General features: G+C 39.9%; 2 protein-coding genes and 1 pseudogene across 8 annotated transcripts in view; 1 reads left to right on the top strand and 2 right to left on the bottom strand.

Moving 5' to 3' along the window:
• Daao1 (D-amino acid oxidase 1) overlaps positions 1 to 22,016 on the bottom strand; it is a 158,790-nt gene that overhangs the window by 127,630 nt on the left and 9,144 nt on the right. The window contains exon 1 of one of the 6 annotated variants that reach the window (XM_067136135.2): positions 10,383 to 10,512. The exons of 1 other annotated variant lie outside the window; for it this stretch is intronic. The gene's annotated coding sequence lies outside the window, so the exon portion shown is untranslated. 4 more of the 6 variants (XM_067136139.2, XM_067136133.2, XM_067136134.2 and 1 more) reach the window with 4 other exon arrangements.
• LOC136857461 (SRSF protein kinase 3 pseudogene) lies at positions 8,175 to 10,137 on the bottom strand (annotated as a pseudogene).
• Positions 10,690 to 22,016, top strand: part of dup (double parked) — a 93,988-nt gene continuing 82,661 nt past the window's right edge. For both annotated transcript variants that reach the window (XM_067136131.2, XM_068225193.1), the window contains exon 1: positions 10,690 to 11,251. In XM_067136131.2, coding sequence (XP_066992232.2) covers positions 10,754 to 11,251 — 498 coding nt within the window. In that variant the 5' untranslated portion in view covers positions 10,690 to 10,753. The remainder of the gene's footprint in view (positions 11,252 to 22,016) is intronic.

Here is a 22,016-nt window from a genome sequence, read left to right on the forward strand (position 1 = left end):
CTAGGTTGTGAACAGAAGTACAAGAAAGTTATAGGAAATTACCCTGCTCACAAAAGAACCAATCCCAACGGCAAAAGACTGGTGTCCATTTGCGAAAATCACAACCTGCAGGTCATGTCGACCCACTTTCGCCATCTACCCAGAAAGCAAATGACTTGGCGTTCTCCCGTCCAAGCTCTCGGAGAGTTCCAAATTGATCATGTTGCAATCTCCAGGAGAAACAGCCCTGAGATTATGAATGTCAAGGTAAAGAAAGGCATAAGTGTGGCCTCAGATCATTATATGTCTCTTATCAAATTCAAACCAATTCCCGCAAACACAAGGAAGACAACCAAACAGATCACACGCTTCGACAATGATAAACTTCGGCAAAGGGTCGAGGAGTTCCAGGAGAACGCAAGACCAAATGACTGTGACTTTAACAACGCCAAAAGTCTCCTTGTTGAGGCCGCCAAAGACGATGCAGAAATGAAGAGAAGCATTGCTGGTGGAATGGTACCTGCGAATCAGTCCTCTTAGAAAGACTCAATGCGTGGAAACAGTACTACTCTACGAAATCAGAAAATGATTGGGAAACCTACAAAACCCAACGTGCCCAAGCAGCTAGGGTGTTCAGAACTGAGAAACATAAATACGAAAAATCTCTCATTGAAAAGATAGAACAAAACTTTAGGAAGAATTAAAGCAGAGAGAACTACAGAGCCTTCAAACGCAAACTCACTGGCTATAAACCACAGCATTCTGGCAGATTACTTCAAGAATTTACTTAATTGCTCTAAACCGCAAAGTGCCATTGAGACCAAGGAACCCTTACTCAGGTACCCAGATTCCAGACCACCCGACAGAGATGAAATCAAGCGCCACATTCCCCGTCTAAAAGAAAAAGCGCCGGGGGAAGACTCAGTAGTAGCAGAACTATGGAAATATGCCCCAGAGGAATCACTTGATATCTTGCAAAAGCAAATAAAAGAAATTTGGAACAAGGAGACCCTACCTGAAGATTGGAAAATAGCTTTGATCCATCCATTACACAAAAAAGGCAGCATGAAGAACATCAACAACTACAGAGGAATATCTTTGCTACCCGTGACTTACAACATTCTATCACTTGCCATCCTGGAGCGTTTGGAAGCACAAGTCGAACATCAAATAGGTGAATGCCAAGGAGGGTTCAGAAAAGGTTGCTCAACAGCTGAACAGATCCAAAATCTCAAAACGATCATCAGATATTGTACACTAAGGTCCAAGCAGTATGTGTCTGTCTTTGTGGACTTTAAGAAAGCGTACGACTCCATTGACCGGGAAGTCCTGCTAAACATCTTAAATGAATTTGGAGTTGATTTGAAACTGCTGGCATTAATTAATGCCACCCTGACCGATACAAAATCCAAGGTGAAGTTCCACGGATGTCTCTCGCATTACTTTGACATCAAAACAGGAGTCCGACAAGGTGATGGGCTATCCCCGATACTCTTCAACTGTGTTCTTGAAAAGATCATCAGAACCTGGCGGGTGAGATTACAGGAAACCAACTACAGTCCATTGAGAATAGGAACCAAATCCAAGGGGATCGCAACAGACTGCTTAGCATTTGCCGATGATATTTCCGTTCTCTCAAACGACATAGAAACCGCTAGAGCTCAAGTTGAAATTTTAAAGGAAATTGCCGAACAAACTGGTTTGCAGATATCGTTTGAGAAAACAGAAGTTATGACTAACATCAAACAGGCTCCACCAAAACTCTATACAAAATACGGGGACATCACCCGAGTAGACAAATTCAAATACCTGGGTGAGATCATCATGAAAAATGGACTGGACAAAGAAGCACTTCAGGAGCGAGTACGCAAACTGGAAATAGCCTACCAAACATCCCGCACAATTTACAACAAAAAATGCCTTTCCCAAAACACCAAGATACGTCACTATGAAACAGTTCTGAAGCCAGTAGTTCTATATGCAGCCGAAACCCTGTCTCTAAATGCCAACAAAGGACTCCTTGAAGAACTGGAGGAAAGAGAACGCAAAATTGTGAGAGGAATCTTGGGATCAAAGTACAGAAATGGAATCCATCAAAAGAGATCCAACAAGGAAGTCTACAGCAAAATAGAGAAAATTACTGACACAATCAGAAAAAGACGGGCACGATTTTACAGTCCTCTGAAAAGAATGGACGGAAGAAAGTTATCTAAAGGAATCTTTCACTTTTTTGATTCAAACCCCAAAACCACAATTCCCTGATTTAGAAATACCAAAGAAGACCTGCAAATGCTACATATCTCAGCTGAAGACGCCCGTAACAGAGATCTCTTCCGCAAGAAAATATTGACGAACGGGCTAAACCGAGACGAGCAACCGAAGAGAAGACACGGTACCCCTTGGACAGAGGAGCGTAAGCAGGCCCACTCACAAAGAATGAGGGAAATTTGGGCTCTAAAGAAGGCCAAGTTCAGTGTCAAATGCAACAAGACTTAACGTGGTCCTTGATGGCCCCAGCAAATTATATATATAGTATGACTGACCAAGGGACCACTTATAAAGCACAATCCTGAATCGAGGATGCTTGATGTCTAAAGGGGTCCAAAATCCAGGTCTAAGGCCCCTCAGAATGGTACATGTTGCGAGTAAAGTAGAACCATGGTATTTGTCATGTTGGGGCACTAATCAAAAGTAGCGAAGACTCACGGTGTCCCACACAAGATGGTACTACTCACTTCGTACAGGTAACGCAGACCTCACACAATGGCGCTACTCATAGCCAACGCAAACCAATGAGGTTCCTCACCTAGGTGTACTAGTCACGGGTGCCGGTATTCCCGTGGTGTTCCTCACATAGTGGGTACTAATCACAGGCAACGCAGACCCACGGTGTCACTCATATAGTTGTACAACTTACAGGCAACACCCAGACCCGCGGTGTTGCTCACATGGGTACGACTCACGGGTACTGGAAACCCACAAACCAGCCTCTTTACTCCTACTAATCACAAACCTATTTCATACCTAATATAGTGGTACTACTCGCAAGTACAGGCAACCCATGGTGTTCCCCACGTGATGGTACGAATCAAAAGTAGTTTCATGGTTCTAATTCAATAATCCCTTTGTCGCCCCTTTTAGTCGCCTCTCACGACAGGCAGGGGATATCGCAGGTGTATTCTACATGTGCGTCCCCCACCCGCAGCTGGAGACTTACAATGGATATGATTCACAATATAAAAAAGCAGAGTGGACAGCATCAAAACATTCCAGGAGAAACCACCAAAATGCAGACCCAAATTGATCATATCTGAGACAAAAAAAAAGATTAGAAATGAAAAGATGAAGAGGTTCTGTGAGGAGAAGAGACGGTCTTAGGTTCAATGCGGGACATAGGTGGCCAAATTCGGAAACAAGAATAATAACAGGAACAGCTGCAGCAATTACAGCAGGGAATGAAATCAAAAGCTGACGTGAGATGTCTATAGAGACTGCAATAGCTCTCCCCCATCATGACATATGCCTGAGATATTATCTGGGAGCACCTCTCTAAGGGTATGTTTATGCTGCAGCTTCGCTGTTGGCTCATGGATGCCTCGCCCTAGCACCTCACTGCTGGATATAGCCAGCCTGCTCGCCATGGAGCTTTTACCCTGCAGCGGTCCCGCGCACATGCTGCTGGCAGCTCTCAGTTGTAGTAAAAAATTCAAAACGTCGGAACTGATAGCTAAGGCTATAGATAATTATAGATATAGATGGGCTGAACACAGACTACTACTACTACTACTACTAAGAACTACTTGCAGGAGCTACCCCGTCAAGGAGGAACAACACATCTCCAGCTGAAGTCTTTGAAGTGCGGAATAAATTCAGATTTTTTTTTACTGAGCGAGTCACAGTTTTGTTGGCGAGTGTTGTATTAAATGTGTAGTAATAAGTGTATAATGCCTCACCTGGATTTTTCAGTGTTTTTCTACTGCAGCAGCAGATTGAAGAATGAAGTTGCAAATGCTTCATTTTGTAATTTAATAGTATACTTTTGAATAATGTAAAATAAGGCGGTATGGAGTACCTCATTTTGACTTTAGTTAGGTCTCCTGAACAAAATGTATTTACCGTTTGAGAAAAAACTGTGGAATATTCCATGAAAAACGAGGTACTTCATACAAATTACATGCTTGTAATGATAGAAGTCCACTAAATAGCAAGAATAAAAAGACAAAGTTGACAATCGTTCTGATTTTTTTGCTAATTCATTCCATAGCTGGATGATTATGATGATTGTTGTTTAAAGCGGGCTAACGTCTAGCTCATCAGCCTCTTATGGTGCGAGATGAGACAAAATTCATTAAAAATTATAATTAACCCTCTGTCCACCTCTGTGGCGTAGCGGTTAGCGTGATTAGGTGCCACCCCAGAGGCCCGGGTTCAATTCCCGGCTCTGCCTCGAATTTTAGTGGTATGAGGGCTGGAACGGGGTCCACTCAGCCTCGGGACATCAACTGAGTAGAGGTGGGTTTGATTCCCACCTCAGCCATCCTCAAAATGGTTTTCCAAGGTTTCCTACTTCTCCTCCAGGCAAATGCTGAGACGGTACCTCGGGCGCTTCCTTGTCCCTTCCGATCTTCCCAGCCCCTCCACAAGGCCCCTGTTCAGCAAGCAGGTGAGGCTGCCTGGGCGAGGTACTGGTCCTCCTCCTCAGTTTCACCCCCCTCACGCTCCAGGGCACTACCCTTGAGGCGGTAGAGGTGGGATCCCTCGCTGAGTCCGAGGGAAGAACCAACCCTGGAGGGTGAACAGATTAAGAAAGAAAGAAAGAACTAACCCAATGACTAGGATTAGAAAAATGATAACGATGAGGAAATCATGAATTTAAAATAATCAGAGGATCTAATTCGCAATGCCTTATTTTCCTCACAAATTAAAGAGTAAAATGTAATAAAATTGAATAAGGCACTGCACAGAAGTAAATTCATATACTGAATTAAAATAAAAATACACGAAGATACACACATAATCAATAGAATAAAAGAGTAGTTAACAATAAAAGAAAAACAAATATTAACTTTCACTTTTATACACTATAAAACAGGCCATCCCTCGTAAAACGGAAAAAGAGGTCTAATGGCCGCTCATCATCTCGTCACTCCATTTATCCCATTTGAACCTCTTATGATGATCCGCATCCCGCTGGTTCAAATCGCATTTCATTCAAAGGCAGGTTCAGATAGCAAGTTATTGCAGAACATCTGTATAGTGCGAAGAGGGGAAGAGTGGGAGACCTTGTAAGAACCAATCACAGTCCAAGTTATAGGAGAGCTGGCGATGTGCCAGGGTAAAAAAACAAACGTGTTTGAGACCATTGATGTGGTGAGGAAAGCAGCGAGCAGCGCAGCAATAAGCTGAGCTCCAGGGTAAAAGCACCGATTGACATCCATTGGTTTGTTTCATCATCGCATAACATCAAACAGCGAGGCTTGGCGAAGTGCCAGCAGCGAAGCTGCAGCATAAACGTACCCTAAGAATAATCTAGCAATTATAAAAAGTGTGACTGAGGTACCTCAAGATAGCTTTACGTTTATCAAAGAATAGCCCCATCAGTTAACCTATGATCTTGCACGACACCCATTCTACACAGAGGAACTGCACCTGAGAATGCCATTGCCTTCCACACCACAATACCACGCTTAGCTTCAAATGCTACATGAGAAAAAAGCAAATATTTGAGACAGATTCCTATCGAACTGACGCTATGATGAATCTAGAAGGGATGAGCCCAGGCTATGAACTGCGACATACCATCACACATTTCACGGTCCACAGATATCACTAAAAGCTGTACCACAAAAATACTTTCCACGAACCAGACACAAGTAGTGTATGCAAGTTGTGTGGAAAGAAATTTATATGCTTTCACACAGAAATATTCCTCAAAAGAAAAAGATCTTTGGTTGAAGCGTGTTCCTCACATTTTCATGTATACACATTGTGTGATATTCTATCAATAAACATTACATTGTCTGAACCTGCTCACTATCAAGCAATAAGTGTACAAATCTGAGAGAGAGAGAGAGAGAGAGAGAGAGAGAGACACACACACAAAACATTTAGGCCTAATTGCTCGCAACTTTTAGATTACTTTCTGCTAGAAAAGCTTATCTCCAAACAATGATTTAACACACTAACCTTCAAGTTAAGAAAAATTGCACATTTAAAACTACTAATGCTTTTAAAAATAGATTAAATTTGACACAAAAATATTCACGTATGATTTTTAAAACGATGCATCATTAATGATAAAATTTCAGCAGCTGAATTTTTCACATTCTGCAGTGCTTTAAAACAACAAAAAGAAACTTGATTCAATATTTATCCAGGAATTGACAAAATAGTACCTATTTATGGTTACAAAAACTTAACAAAATAAAGCTGAGGTAACTTAAGGAATTAAGTTTACTGACATTTAAATCACTCTGATAAATTAAAATACAACCTTTAATGTGCACACTTAAGAGAAACAAACATGCAGTTCACTTCTTATAGCCAACACACACACATGCAAAAATATCTTTTGGAGTAATGTTGAGACACCTGATTCAATAAAGAAAGTAAACTTCATTTCCCAACAAAAACAAATGCTAAATTGAATTTATGTAATTACTTCAGCTATGTGAAAGTATAGTTTGGTTCTACCTAAGCTTGATGAATTTCAGATCATATGCCAATTAAAACTTTTCTGTTCTGACTCCTGACACAAGCAACACTCATTCAGATTATGTATGAACATGTTCATGATAAGGAGACTGACCTTGAAGAGTCTACAGTACCGAGTTCAAGGATACAGCCTCTTGTATTAGGCCAGACATTATTTTCAAAAGCTATCTTTGGCTCTTCAGAACTGCAACGTTTTTAAATGATGCAATGCAACAATGAAAAGCTAATGACAATTTAATGTGTAAGAACTTCACTCTAAAGAAATGGCATTCACACGGTAGCTGAAAATTATATACATTTTAGAAGAGTTCTAAAACTCACATTAAATGTCCCTCACTTATGAAAAGGGTGCAACCAGCGCCATTTACTTCGATCTGCACAAAGATGTGAATATATTTATGAAATAGTCAGTGCTTCATAATCTTGCACACTGTACACAATATTGTACATTAATTAAATTACTAGATACTGACAAGTGAAATGAAGAGGTTACCCACCTCCGATCACTGTACACCTTTCTTAGGAAAGAAACATTTTAATGGTGTTTTACACACCCGACTTTATTTCTTAAACAATAAATGCTGTATGAAATACCATGCTGTCTTACATTACAGTCAAAGTTCAATTACATTTCACTGGTATGAAACAGAGTTCCGATTACTTGTCTTGTTACGACTACATTCATTAGGACATCACATAACATGGCAAAAAGAACTAGCCTACACTGCAGCTTGTGGTTGCATGTTTTAGTTCAGGATTACCTTTGACTGGCTATAGAAACACACTTAGTTCTAAGTTCTCGGAAAAAACAAATTAATATTCAGAACATAAAAAGCACATGACAGATTACTATTTTCACATAGAATGCTAATGATCTACTTAATACTATGATAAGAGAATGACTTGGCAATCTTCTATGTAGCAAGAGTGTAGGCTCAAATTATACATGTTTGTGTTTAAATTTATTTTCTCACAATCACCAATACATCACCAGTCACAAGAGTCAAATGTCAAAAAAAAAAAAAGAATATACAAATGTCTCAACAAGGCATGCAAACACTGATATCGGTTATAAACTTACCCTTATTTTTAACCAATAACAGGAGTCACACAACTTTCCATGAAAGTTACTGTAATATTCAGCGTCAATCGATTCATCTGAAGTACACTTTAGCATAAAATAATAGCCTATATGTTCCTGTGCATGAATTAAAAGGGATGTCTATAAAAAATTTCATCCACTAACAAACTGTTCAACATAATAGGTACGTAGTGAAAACACAAATACAGTACATTTGCAGCACCTAACTTAAATATGAGCTGGAACACCAGTTGGAAGAAAGAGACTGTTCCACGGGTAAAATACGAACCACTGGAAATGTTGCAATTTATCCTTTTCAATTTGAAAGTTGCTAGCTATGGCAGTCACTAATTATTTTGAGAATGTTACATGTTTTGGAGCTATTTAAGTCAACAGAAAGTTCTTGCTAATTAGCTATTGAGCCAAGGATGTTTCAAACACTCGGCTGCGGTGGCACGTCGGTTAGGGTCAAACTCCAGCATTGGGCGGAGGAAAGCTGTGAACTCTTGGGCTTCCTTTGGATCCCATTCATACTTCTCGGTCAAAACTTCATAGAGTCCCCATGGTTTGAGGCCAGTGATGTGTCTTAGGCTGCACTTTTTAGTGAAGAAATGCCGTGAATGAGTTCCAGACATGGCAATCTTGCGAGGAATTTCACCCAACAATTCAATAATGTGTGCTAAATGGTCTTCATCTCTGGAATAATCTTCTCCAGAATGAGGCTCAAAAAGATAATCCCCTGTTGCAAGTTCAAATGCCATGCAAGCTGTACTCCATATATCAGCAGATGTTCCATATCCAGCACCAAGTAAAACTTCTAGAGAGCGATACTGCCTTGTCTGTATATCTTCTGTGAAATGACGATGAGTCCAACAAGCATTTCCCAGATCTGCAATCTTTACTTCTATGTCACAAGGATCAAATGCTGGATCAAGTTCAGTCATTTTAGAATTAGGGTTAGATTTGTAGGTGGTAGGGGCACGATTACGAGGTTTCTGTTTGTCTCGCGGTTCTTCCACAATCTTTTCTTCTGGAGCTGGAACCAATGTTTCACCCCCTCCATCCTCGCAATTCTTTTCTAAATCACAAGCTTGTGAAACATCAGCCTCGGTTGTACCATCTCCCACTTCGTTATCACCCATAGATTTCATTAACTCTGTTTCATCACAGCCATTCTGGCAGGCTGTATTTATGATCTTTGTATTAGAAGATGTGTTCTCAATTTCCTCTTCCTTGACTGCTATTTCTTCATCATCTGACTTTCCAGGAGAGGGTTCACCTTCTGCCATTGGAGACTGATTATCTTGCTGTTGCAAACCCTTCAATTTCTGTTCTTCCACTTCCTCAATTTGTTCCATTTGTTTTTTCAGTAATTCAGTTTGCCGTTTCGCTTTTTTCTTCAACTTCTTCTTCTTGTTTTTGGACATCTTGGCATTAGGATTTGGTTCTTGAAATTCTTTAGGTGCAGTGCTGACGAGTGACACAGGTAGTTTCAAACCCATCGTATGAAGTTCGGTAGCTTCACATGCCAATTTCCTAATGTAATTTTCATCAACACAGACTAAAACATTTTCTGGTTTTATGTCCGTATGAATAATCTTGCATTTAATGTGTAGATAGTCCAACCCTTCTAACACTTGTCGAATGATACTTTTTACATTATCTCGAGGAATGCCACGATAATTACTCTTAATTATTAACTTCAATAGATTATGACCCAGCACCTCAAACACCATGCAAACATGAGTACCATTTACACCGCTGATTTTGAAATCGTTCAACAACTGCACGGTCTTATTTCTCTTCGGGTCATTTACATCAGTCTCACGGACAACTTTCAGCAACTTTATTTCGTCCAACGCTGTTTCGGTGAAATGTGATGCGCTCTTTACCACTTTCATCGCCACAAACCTCTTATCTACAAGATCCCAACAAAGCCACACAGTAGAAAAGTGACCCCAACCTAACTTTCTGGTTACACGATACCTGCCTTGAAAAAAGTCCCCTATTTTGACCGGATGATAACCACCTTTACAGTAATCTAACGAGTCTTCTTGCTCCTCTTCATCTGAACTGAAATAGTCTTCTTCATCGTCTTCAATAGTTTCATTTGACGACGAATGACATGGATCCACCTTATTTGAGTAAGATCTCGAGTCTCGATTCACTGCTGATCCGTGCTCTTCATTTTTACCTTTCTTCTTCCCAGGTTTATGACGTTTCTTCTTAGCTTTGATAGCAAGAACTCTCCGATTGACGTCTGTTCTTGTATTCATTCTAGATGCTTTCTAATTACACGAAAACTTGAAATATAGGATGATCTAACTTAACATGTTCAACGCGATCGTTGTTGTTTGAGTATGGCGGCCGGTCACAACAAAGCTACGTATATCTAGATGGCGCAGGAAACATGTGGTTTGAACAAATGAGGAACACACAGCATGCCTCACATTCATTGCTACAGCAAAGTTTTCTATCAATAGTTCACTACACAGAGGTATAATCAACTATTTTAATCGAGCTTAGAAGAAAAACAGTAACATTTACCCCAGTCAATGGCATGAAATTACCCACCAGTTTTTATTAAGTTGAGTGAATTGCTACCAACCTTGCAGCAATTGATCCGACGATCGCTAGTAGATCAGCTGTTCAGAGACATTAAAATTCCTCTAATTTTTCTTCTTGGTCTCTTAACACATAGTAATTTAGATCATATTTAGAGTCCATATACAGGTGCGGCAGTAGCACACTGTTTGAATAATGTTATAAATGTTTCAGGATGGTATAATACAGAAAAAATCTACGGTAGAGCTCACCACATGCAATCGGCAAGTTTACATTTTTCACGATCGCAAAAAAGGCGGGAAGTCTTTGTGAGCGAGGCTTAGATTAAGTTGTACGTCTTGAGATCTGATGTTTGTATATGTATTACATGTTTAAATTGACAAGCTCACAAAAGTGCAGTATTGCGTGTTAAAAATGGCCCAATCCAGCATAACTAATTATTTCAGTAAAAGGAAGAGGGCTACCGCGGAAGATGTGAAAATTCGTTCAAAGGTCTTACTTTTGAATGAGCAAGATTGTAACTTTCTTTCTAAAACTGCTGTGTCTTATGAAGAAGAAGAAAGTAAAATTATAAAATATAAACCTGAGCCCGTCCTATTGAATCAAGAATCAATAATTCCATCACCTAAAGGCGATGAGTGTGAGAAACAGAAATCTGAGGGAATGCTGCAACTAAGGAAGAATGTGGACTCATGTAAGGTCATTTCAGCTAAAGCTAGTGGTCGCGGTAAGAAGAAGGTACCAAAGAAAAACTCCAAAAATGCTTATTCAAAGTCTCTTCTTAGCTCCAACCAATCGGACATTCGTGAATTGTTTAAAAAAGTTAATGTTGACAACCTTCCTAGGGAAGCAAGTACAGCGGAAGACAACAATCTTGGGTGTAAAGGAAATACTGATGGAAGGCAACTTGCAGTAAGTATTACCAAGTGCTAGTATAATAATTACTGAAAGTTGTATGGTTATCGTCGACGGCTGAGACACCTCAGGCATTGCTTTTTAAAATGTTCTATATATTCTATGTTTTAATCTTCCACTATATGTCTTTTAGCTTCTAAAGTTTTTTGTCTTTGAATGATTGATTTTGTAATTCTGTCCATCAATTTGTGGTTCATTAGCCAGCTGAGTAATCTAGTTCGTTAGGCATGTGCTTCTCTTGCTCAGATCTGCACTCGAATCTTGTGTCAGTAGATACTCTGGCATCATACAGAATTGTTTTCAGAACAAAATTAAAATTCATTCACCTCTCCTTTTGTTGTTGCTGTGATCTTTCGATACAATTTCACATATTATTTTCTGTTCAGTGGTGGTGCTCTCAAGGGGTCCACTCTTTCTGTAAGTTAGTAGTGGTCTGAAGCTGTGACTGCATTCTCGTAATATATACGCGGGAGGCACAGTCTGGGCTCTGCCGTGTGGAACTTGGCATTGACTGGTTGACTGTAGTGAATGGCAGTTTGAGCTTTTCCCTAGCTTTCTCTGCTGTTGCATTCACTTACATTTCTGTTTTGAGTACAGTTTTGGTATCCAGATTGTTTACCTTGTAGGTTTTATCCTTCCTGTTGAAATTGTTGATATTTTAGAAAATTCCTGTGGCTTCCCATTGCAGCCAAATATGATAGTGATGTAGTGTGTTGTTATGAATATATTCAATGTAGCTCATGGCCGTCTAGAAGAGGGTGTTTGTATACAAATGACTTCTCATTCTGGCCTAATCAGCTGTGTCTTTTTATTGCTCCTATGCGGTGGTGATATTTTCATTTTGCGGTGCCTGTGTGGGCTTGGCTGCAGCTGCACAGGATCGTTTAGACTCCCGAGACAGTGTGAGGACGGTATTCATCTCTGGAGGTCCCGAATCTTGGTCATGAGTCTGTGTATTGTTTTTAACTCTTGTGTGCCTTTAGCAACTTGAGAAACAGTGATGAAACATCGGGAATTACTAATCCAATACAAACCCAGAAAAATGTCTTAAGAGACAAATAATAATTAGGGCCGGGGCTTAATAGTTTGAACTTTTATAATAATCTTAGATCTTTTGTGGATTCTGTAACATTTATGTAATTTATTTTCTCTATTGCCATGACTCGTCAACATTTCCACGGAGTGGTTTCACGTTTCTTTCCCTTTTTTTTCCCCGTGAGACTAAGAGTGGGGTTGGAAAATTTGTAACATACAGCTGAAAAGATGTGGATAGTGAAGAGTGAGTACGGGTAGAGATCATTCGTAAAAACCGTAAAGAACATAACGCTGCTCATGTTTATTATGGTAGTTGGAATAACATTACAGCATGCATACCCGTCCTAAAGACCCTCAAAGCAGTGCACAACCTGCTGCCAACTATATGGGGAGGTACCGAATACCATCTGCTTCACTGTATGTGGATATGTTGTCACACAGTATTTACAGTGTCATCTTGTGTCCCAAACTGTCTACCATGTAATGGTTCCTCTGCTTTTGGTATTATGTCAAAATCATATGGAAAAAGTCTGGAGCTATGGTGGGTCCTCCATCACTTCCCATCCCTAGTGTTCCAGTAGCCATTCTTCACAGCACTGGCAGTCGACTCAGCTCATGTAACACAAGCCATAAAACAAAGAGCCATATAGTGGTAGAAATTCAGTAAGGGTTACATTACATTTATAGCATTCTAAGGATGCAATATGTTGGAAATGTTAAGTAGAATACCTTGTGGAGGAGCGATGTGTTCACTGTGACAGTTAAGAACCCACCCGCCGTCCCCCAGAAGTAGTTTTGCTTTTATAACCTAATAGAAGTTATCACGCGCCATTGTACATCACCTAACTACGTACCAGCATTTCCATTGGGTGAGACACTGTGGGATATGACGTCACTCCTAGCAATGAAGTAAGGGAATTCCGTTAACAACCCGCGCACAAGAAATACACAACTGCACAATAAATACACAGGTGAATGCAATCTGTAAAGAAAGAATTCTATTTAACTCACCTTAATGTAGGGGAGGGTACAGCACGCTTGCAGCTTTAAAAAACTCGTGCACCCTCGTCTCAGCAGGGAAGTTCGTCTTAAACAAGAACTCTGCCAAGTAGCTGGCAAAGTGCGCTTTCCTTCTCCCGAAGCCAGAGGCCTAGGGCCGCTTCGCGGGATACTAGAGGCCTAGGGCCGCTTTGCGGCTTCTAACCTGGGGGCTTACGCCCCCAGACCCCCTTTGCTTGATCCAGACCAATGGTCTAACCAGTCCAGACCAATGGCTTTGTCACTGACCAATGGTCTAACCAATCCAGACCAATGGCTTTGTCACTGACCATTGGTCTAACCTATCCAAACCAATAGCTTTGTCACGCGGAATACTAGAGGCCTAGGGCCGCTTCGCGGCTTCTAACCTGGGGGCTTGCCCCCAGACCCCCTTTGCTTGATCCAGACCAATGGTCTAACCAGTCCAAACCAATGGCTTTGTCGCTGACCAATGGCTTTGTCACGCGGGATACTAGAAGCCTAGGGCCGCTTCGCGGCTTCTAACCTGGGGGCTTACGCCCCCAGACCCCCTTTGCTTGATCCAGCCCAATGGCCTAACCAATCCAGACCAATGGCTTCAAGGTTCGTAAATTCAAACGTAGCGCCGCTCCACTAGGACTAGTTCTATATATGAACAGTTGGCAGCACTGTCCACCGCACGATCAAGTCCTTCGCGAGAAGCGAGCGAGAGACAAACAAATGACAGTGCAATCGCGCCTGGATGCGTAGCGCTAGAAAATGTAAGCTGTTCTGAACTTTTGCCATAGTGGTTGCTATGAATGTCAGATTTGCATGAGACATATGCCATGTAATGATATAATCACATAATTAAAAAAAAAGAAAAAAGAAATGGTTACCATGACCTATGCCCCAACTCTTGTAATTTGAGTATGATGAACAATCGATCAATACTGATCTGCATATAGGGCAGTCGCCCAGGTGGCAGATTCCCTATCTGTTGTTTTCCTAGCCTTTTCTTAAATGATTTCAAAGAATTGGAAATTTAATGAACATCTCCCTTGGTAAGTTATTCCAATCCCTAATATTCTTAACAGATTTCCTGAATTCAAAGTCGGTTATGATGCATCGATCTATCAAACAATCACCATCGATATGCACCCAGGTGACAGATTCCCTGTCTGTTGTTTAGCTCATCTTTTTCTTAAATAATTTCAAAGAATTTGGAAATTTATCAAATATCTCCCTAGGTAAATTATCCTAATCCCTAACTCATCTTCGTATTAACAGGTATTTGCCCCAATTTGTCCTCTTGAATTCCTACTTTATATTCATATTGTGATCTTTCCTACTTTTAAAGATGCCACTCTAGTGAATGTCATTCCACACCATCTCTCTGCTGACAGTTCGGACATTTATATTGGTATTACATACCACTTAGTCGAGCAGCTCATCTTCTTTCTTCCAATTCTTCCTAGCCCAAACTTTGCAACATTTTTGTAACGCTATTCTTTTCGGAAATCATCCAGAACAAATCGAGCTGCTTTTCTTTGAATTTTTTCCAGTTCTTGAATCAAGTAATCCTGGTGAGGGTCCCATGCAGTGGAACCATATTCTAGTTGGGATCTTACCAGAGACTTATATGCCCTCACAACCATGTGCAGAGATCTGTGCCCTTTATTTACAATCCCATTTATGTGGTTATCTCAATGAACTTTATTTTATTAACACCCAGATATTTACAATGATCCCCAAAAGGAACTTTTAACTTATTACTCTGTACAGAATAACATCATCTGTAAAAAGCCTTATCTCTGATTCCATAAAGGTCCAATAATACTGCCTTGAGGAATTCCCCTCTTAATTATTACAGGGACAGATAAAGCTTCACCTACTCTAATTCTCTGAGTTCTGTTTTCTAGAAACAGAGCCACCCATTCAGTCACTCTTTTGTCAAGTCCAATTGCACTCATTTTTGCCAGTAGTCTCCCATGATCTACCCTATCAAATGCCTTAGACAGGTCAATCGTGATACAGTCCAATTGACCTCCTGAATCCAGGATATCTGCTATATCTTGCTGGAATCCTACAAGTTGGGCTTCAGTGGAATAACCTTTCCTTAATCCAAAATCAGAAATAATGCTTTCCCAAAGCTTACATGCAATGCATGTCAAACTGACTGGCCTGGTAATTTTCAGCTTTATGTTTATCACCCTTTCCTTAATATACAGGGGCTACTATAGCAACTCTCCATTCATTTGGTGTCCGGCTCCATGGCTAAATGGTTAGCGTGCTGGCCTTTGGTCAGAGGGGTCCCGGGTTCGATTCCCGGCAGGGTTGGGAATTTTAACCATCATTGGTTAATTTCCCTGGCACGGGCACTGGGTGTATGTGTCGTCCTCATCATGACGTGCAGGTCGCCTAAGGGAGTCAAATAGAAATAGAAAGACCTGCACCTGGCGAGCCGAACATTTCCTCGGACACTCCCGGCACTAAAAGCCATACACCATTTCATTTCATTCATTTGGTAAAGTTCCTTCATGCAAACAATAATCAAACCAGTACTTCAGATATGGTACTATATCCCAACCCATTGTATGTAGTATATCCCCCGAAACCTTATAAATTCCAGCTGCTTTTCTAGTTTTCAAATTTTGTATCTTACTGTAAATGTCATTGGTGTCATAGGTAAATTTTAATACTTCTTTAGTATTAGTCACCTCCTCTATCTGGATATTAACTTGTAACCAACAATCTTTACATACTGCTGACTGAATACTTCTGTTTTTTTAAGATCCTTGCGTACAAACTCCCCTTGTTCATTAATGATTCCCGGAATGTCCTTCTTGGAACCTGTTTCTGCCTTAAAGTACCTATACATACTCTTCCATTTTTCACTAAAATTTGTATGACCGCCAATTATGCTTGCCATCATGTTATCCTTAGCTGACTTCTTTGCTAGATTCAATATCCCAGTAAGTTCCTTCAATTTCTTTTTCCTTCTTAGTCGCAGAAAGTGGATCTTTACCATTCCTTACCACCTTTAAAGGTGCAAACCTATTTTCACATTCCTCAACAATTGCTTTAAACTCATCCGAGAGTCTGTTGAAATTTTTATTTACCGTTTTCCACCAATCATTGTTACTTATTAAAAACTCCCTCATGCCTGGTTTATCAGTCATATGGTACTGCCTAATAGTCCTAATTTTAATATCTTCCTTTCTTTCACATTTATTTTTAATTACCACAAAAACAACTCCGTGATCACTAATACCCATCTATTACTTCGGTTTCTCTATAGAGCTCATCTGGTTGTACCAGCACCACATATTCTTCCCTCTAGTTGGTTCCATCGCTTTGAGTCAGGTGCCCTTCCCATATTAACTTATTTGCCATTTAACATAAAGAAATAAATGAACTGGATTAAAGCCACTATATATATATATTTATTTAATAATAATCATAAAGCCAAGCTTTCAGCCAAATTGCATGGGCTTTCATCAGGGCATGTGAAGTTTTGCCTCCGACAGTGAGCAAAGAAATTCTCCGAAGGAACGTGGAAGTCATGCCACGATCCTTGAGTCCAGTTAGTGGGGTAGGCCGTGGATAGTATGGGCATGACTTCCACGTTCCTTCCACATGCCCATACTATCCACGGCCTACCCCACTAACTGGACTCAAGGATCGTGGCATGACTTCCACGTTCCTTCGGAGAATTTATTTGCTCACTGTCGGAGGCAAAACTTCACATGCCCTGATGAAGGCCAATGCAATTTGGCTGAAAGCTTGGCTTTATGATTATTATTAAATATATATAGTGGCTTTAATCCAGTTCATTTATTTCTTTATGTTAATACTATGAGACACGAAAACCTACGTTTACTAATTATTTGCCATTTGTTGGTCGTGCTTCCTGTCGTTCGTCGCATTACCTTCCCAATCGACATTTGGTAAATTGAGATCACCCGCTACAATCGTGTTCCTTTCCTTATCGTTTCCCACATAGCTGATTATCTTATCAAATAATTTTGAATCATCATCTGCGCTACCCTTTCCTGGTCTGTACACTCCAAAGACATCAAGTTGCCTGTTATCTTTAGAGATGAGCCTTACCCCTAGAATTTTGTGTCTGTCATCTTTAACTTCTTCTTTCACCAGAATGAATACTCCCCCTCCTACCATTCCTATCCTATCTCTACGATACACCCTCCAGTTCCATGAGAAAATTTCACCCCATCAACACATTAATTAAAACTGAGATGACTTTTCCTATTTGTGAAACTCACAACCTGACTTTTAACCCTGTTTATCATCATGCCTGCTGTCCATCTCACAGCATTATCAAGGTCATTTTGCAGTTGCTCACAATCTTGTATCTTATTAACTCTATACAGAATAACATTATCCGCAGAAAGCCTTACCTCTGACTCCACTTCTTTACTCATCATTTATATATATAAGAAAACATAAAGGTCCAATAATACTGCCTTGGGGAATTCCCCTCTGAATTATTACAGGGTCAGATAAAGCTTTGCCTACTCCAATTTTCACTCCACTAATCATTCACTCATTCACCCATAACTCCCAGGCACATGCAATAGTTCCATCTCTAGAAAAATAGCCACCCATTCAGTCACTCTTTTGTCTAGTCCAGTTGCACTCATTTTTGCCAGTAGTCTCCCATGATCCACCCTATCAAATCAGGTCAATCGCGATACAGTCCACTTGACCTGAATCCAAGATATCTGCTATATCTTGCTGGAATCCTACAAGTTGAGCTTCACTGGAATAACCTTTCCTAAAACCGAACTGCCTTCAATTGAACCAGTTATTAATTTTTGCAAGCATGTGTAATATAATCAGAAAGATTGCCTTCCCAAAGCTTACATGCAACGCATCTCAAACTGACTGGCCTGTAATTTTCAGCTTTATGTCTATCACCCTTTCCTTTATACAAAGGGGCTACTGTAAGAAATAAATATTTAATTGCGCACAATGTGCATGAATACAAGTATACAAAGTATTACACTGTCTCACAAAAGTTTCTCAGAGATTCTGTTCTCAATTTGCACTTTAGTACATGGTATCTCTCGCAGTGTTCACCACATCTTCTGCACTTACAGTCATGGCAGGGGTCATGGAATTGCTTGGATTCACACAGTTTATGGTGAAATCCATGCACGGCGAGCCTTGTTGATATATGTCTTAATTCATAACCTCCTTGCATCCACACCAAGTTAATCATTGCATCACTGAGGTAAAAATCGTCCGATATGTTGTTCCTCTTTTGATGAAGTTCCTGCAGTAGTGCCTTATACGCCGTGGTGGTGTGGAGCAGGAACTTCAGATGCAGCTCTTCTACATAGAACAGTTCTCTTGTCAGCACGTAAGCGAGGCGCGAAGGAGTGTACTTGGATAGACAAAGTGATCTTTTAAGAATTGCTGATTTTATATTCTCTAAACTTTGCAATTGTGCCTTGGTAAGGTGCACCCATATGTTTTCTATCCCGTAGGACGCAAATGGACTAACTTTGAGATGAAATAACTCTATGGCTGTCGTCAGCGACAAGCTGCTGAGAAGTCTGATGTCACCCATTGCTTTAATGGTCATGTTTAGTCTTTCTTTGACATGAAGGGAAAATTGTTTTGCAGCTGATTGAAATGTTATTCCCAAGTACCGGAAACTTGATACTGATTTTAACTGCCGGTCCCCATAGTATAATGTTCCCTTCTTGCCTCCTCTCCTAAAAGTCATAGAGATGGTCTTATCCTCATTCAGTCTCAGCTTAGTTTCTTCTGCCCATTATTCACTTTGTTAAAATTACTTTGCAGGTCAGACTCTGAGATGGACGTTAAGGCCATGTCGTCTGCATACATGAGTAATTTGATATTACTAGACGTTATCGATTTTGTAATGTCTGCCGTTGCAATAGTGAAGAGCAAAGGACTCAACGGGTCACCTTGGAGTACTCCAATAGTTTTTAAAATAGGACCTGATCTGGTAATGCCATCACTGATTTCTATCCAATTGCTGGTGAGCATATCTTTGCTTAGTGGAAGAAGATAGAAGATAGAAACTCTGGTCGGTGATCTTTTGTAATTTCTCTAAAAGAATAGTTCTGTCAATCGTGTCAAAAGTCTTTGAATAATCAATGAAGATGGCATGAAGTTTACCTCTAGGTTGATCCAAGGCTTCCTCTATGTCCTGTTGAAGGCATTGAACTGCCTGAAATGTTGACCTACCACTCCTGAAACCAAATTGTCTGCAATGAACTCTGTAATGCGTTTATGAACTAAAGCAGTCAGGGTCTTTAAGAGTGCAATACCTCTGTAAGAATTGGGATCTGTTGTATCACCTTTCCCTTTATATAACATCCCAATTGTGTATCGTTTCCAACCTTGATGCAAACATTCGTTTAGCAGTAGTGATATTGAGTTCTGTAACACTGGGAAAGTAGCTTTCAATGAGATCAGGGCCACGTGCTTTCTTGTCTTTCAGGTTATGGATGGTATCTGATATATATGTATGTATGTTGGGTATTCAGCCCGAAGGCTGGTTTGATCTCCTACAGCTCCACAAACAGCTGTCATAGATAGCCTAGGTGTCACTGATGAGGCGTACTAGGGAAGTGAGGAGTGAGGTAGTTTCCCGTTGCTTTCCTCACTGAGCCAGAAGTTGTTATTGCATATCAGTCTGCCAAGTCCTCTGAAATGCATGCACCAACCGACCCTATGAGCGATATTTTCACACCATTCATAACAGGGACTGGCTGTATAAGCAATGGTATTACTAGCATCACTCATACCTCGGTCACTTTCATATTGTCAAAGCCAAGGATGAGACTGAGACAGACAAGAAAGATGTTCCACCTATCAATACTTTATTTATTATGAGTACGCAGCAAGCTCTTAAACACAACGCCGCACGTCCTCGACAACAACAGCAATAACAGCAAATCCACAACACGAATACAGACACGAGAGAGGTCACTACCAACAAACTCCTTTTAATCGAATTTAAAACTTAAATACTTTACAGTCTGCCTTAAAACTCGCAAAAAAAAAAAAAAAAAAAAAAGTTGAACCACAACAGTACTTGATAATCTTATGACAAGGGTTTTCGCCACGAATAGACATGACATATACTAGCCAAATAGAACATTTCCTAAGATCATTTTATGCAACGAAATCAACGTAGACACAGAGGTGCAAGAATTACAAGGAAGCTTGAAGAAGGAACTCCACAGAGCATGAACTCTCAAATTTTAACAGTGTTTTAACATACATGTACCTTACATTTTAGTGTGTTTAAACTTATCAAGTGTTTTATACTATGTTTCGTGCATTTTAATATGTTTAATGTGTTCAATGTGCTTAATGTATACGCAATAAGTTTTTGGTTTACTGTAGCCTTTCGCTGCCACATTGGTCATAGATACTATTTCAACCCCATATAGACGAAACATTATGACAATACATTTTATCTTTAACCCCATTAGACATCCGGATGCTCTAATCAATAACAACAACTTTGTGACATACACCAATGTCTAATGGCTACAATATTGTAATAGATCAGCAGATGATGGCCATAGGTGGCCGAAACCGGTACTGATGTGAATCTGTTCATAATAAATAAAGTATTTCTTGTCTATATACGTGCATCCAATCAATACAGAAATGAAACTTATAAATAATGGTATCTGATATTTCGTCAAGTGTGAATTCCTCATAATGGACGCTGGCCTCTGTGTGGGGTAAATGAAAGTTAACCAGCCGCGTATCTCTCTCCTGTAGGATTGCAGTTAGATGCATCTCCCACACACTCGTCGGTATATATTTATTTATTTATTTATTTATTTATTTATTAATTAATTATCAGCAACAGCATAACGCTGAATTACAAGGATCCGAGATGTGTACAATAGATATGAATCTAAAATGAAAGATATATAAATATATACAAAGGACACAAATATACGCAATAAAACTGTACAGTTATCTGTAGTGTTATTCCAAGATATTTAAATTTTTTGACACAATCCAAAGGTTCATTTTCTAGTAATAAATTGTCATTTCTTGAGTTTCTTCCCCCTTTTCTAAAAGTCATGTGCTTTGTTTTATCTAGATTTATTTTGAATTTGTTCTTCTGTACCCATTGTTCAAGGTTGTTTAAAGCTGATTGCAGGTCTTCTTTGTTGGACGAACCTAGGACCATATCGTCAGCATATAGTATAAGCAGTGTTTCTTTAGTTCCTTCCAAAATGTTTCCTGTGTCAGCAGCTACAATGTTGAAAATAAGGGTGCTAATGGGATCACCTTGTAGGACTCCATTTGTTTGTATAATTTCTTTAGATACTTTGGCTTCATCACTGATCTGAAGCATGTTGTATTTTTAAATGTTTTGTGTGGTTTTGGTTATTGTATGGTTTTCTCCAATCATGTCTGCGAGTTTTGATATGAGTATTCCGCAGTCTACGTAATCAAAGGCTATATAATCTATCAAATTTGCATGATATTTCCCTTTTGGAAACCTCAGGTTGCTTTCTATATCATCTAATAAAACTTTCACCGCATGAAGCGTTTTATTTTCCTTTTCTGAAGCCGAATTGGTTATCAGGTATTTTTTAATCTATAATTTCTGTTAATTTGCTTGTCAAGATTTTTGTGAACGTTTTAAAACTCCTGTTTTTCAGGGCAATCTCGATTTTAAGCAGTCGTTGAAAAATTC

This window comes from Anabrus simplex, chromosome 1 (genome assembly GCF_040414725.1).
Source record: "Anabrus simplex isolate iqAnaSimp1 chromosome 1, ASM4041472v1, whole genome shotgun sequence".
NCBI lineage: Eukaryota > Metazoa > Arthropoda > Insecta > Orthoptera > Tettigoniidae > Anabrus > Anabrus simplex.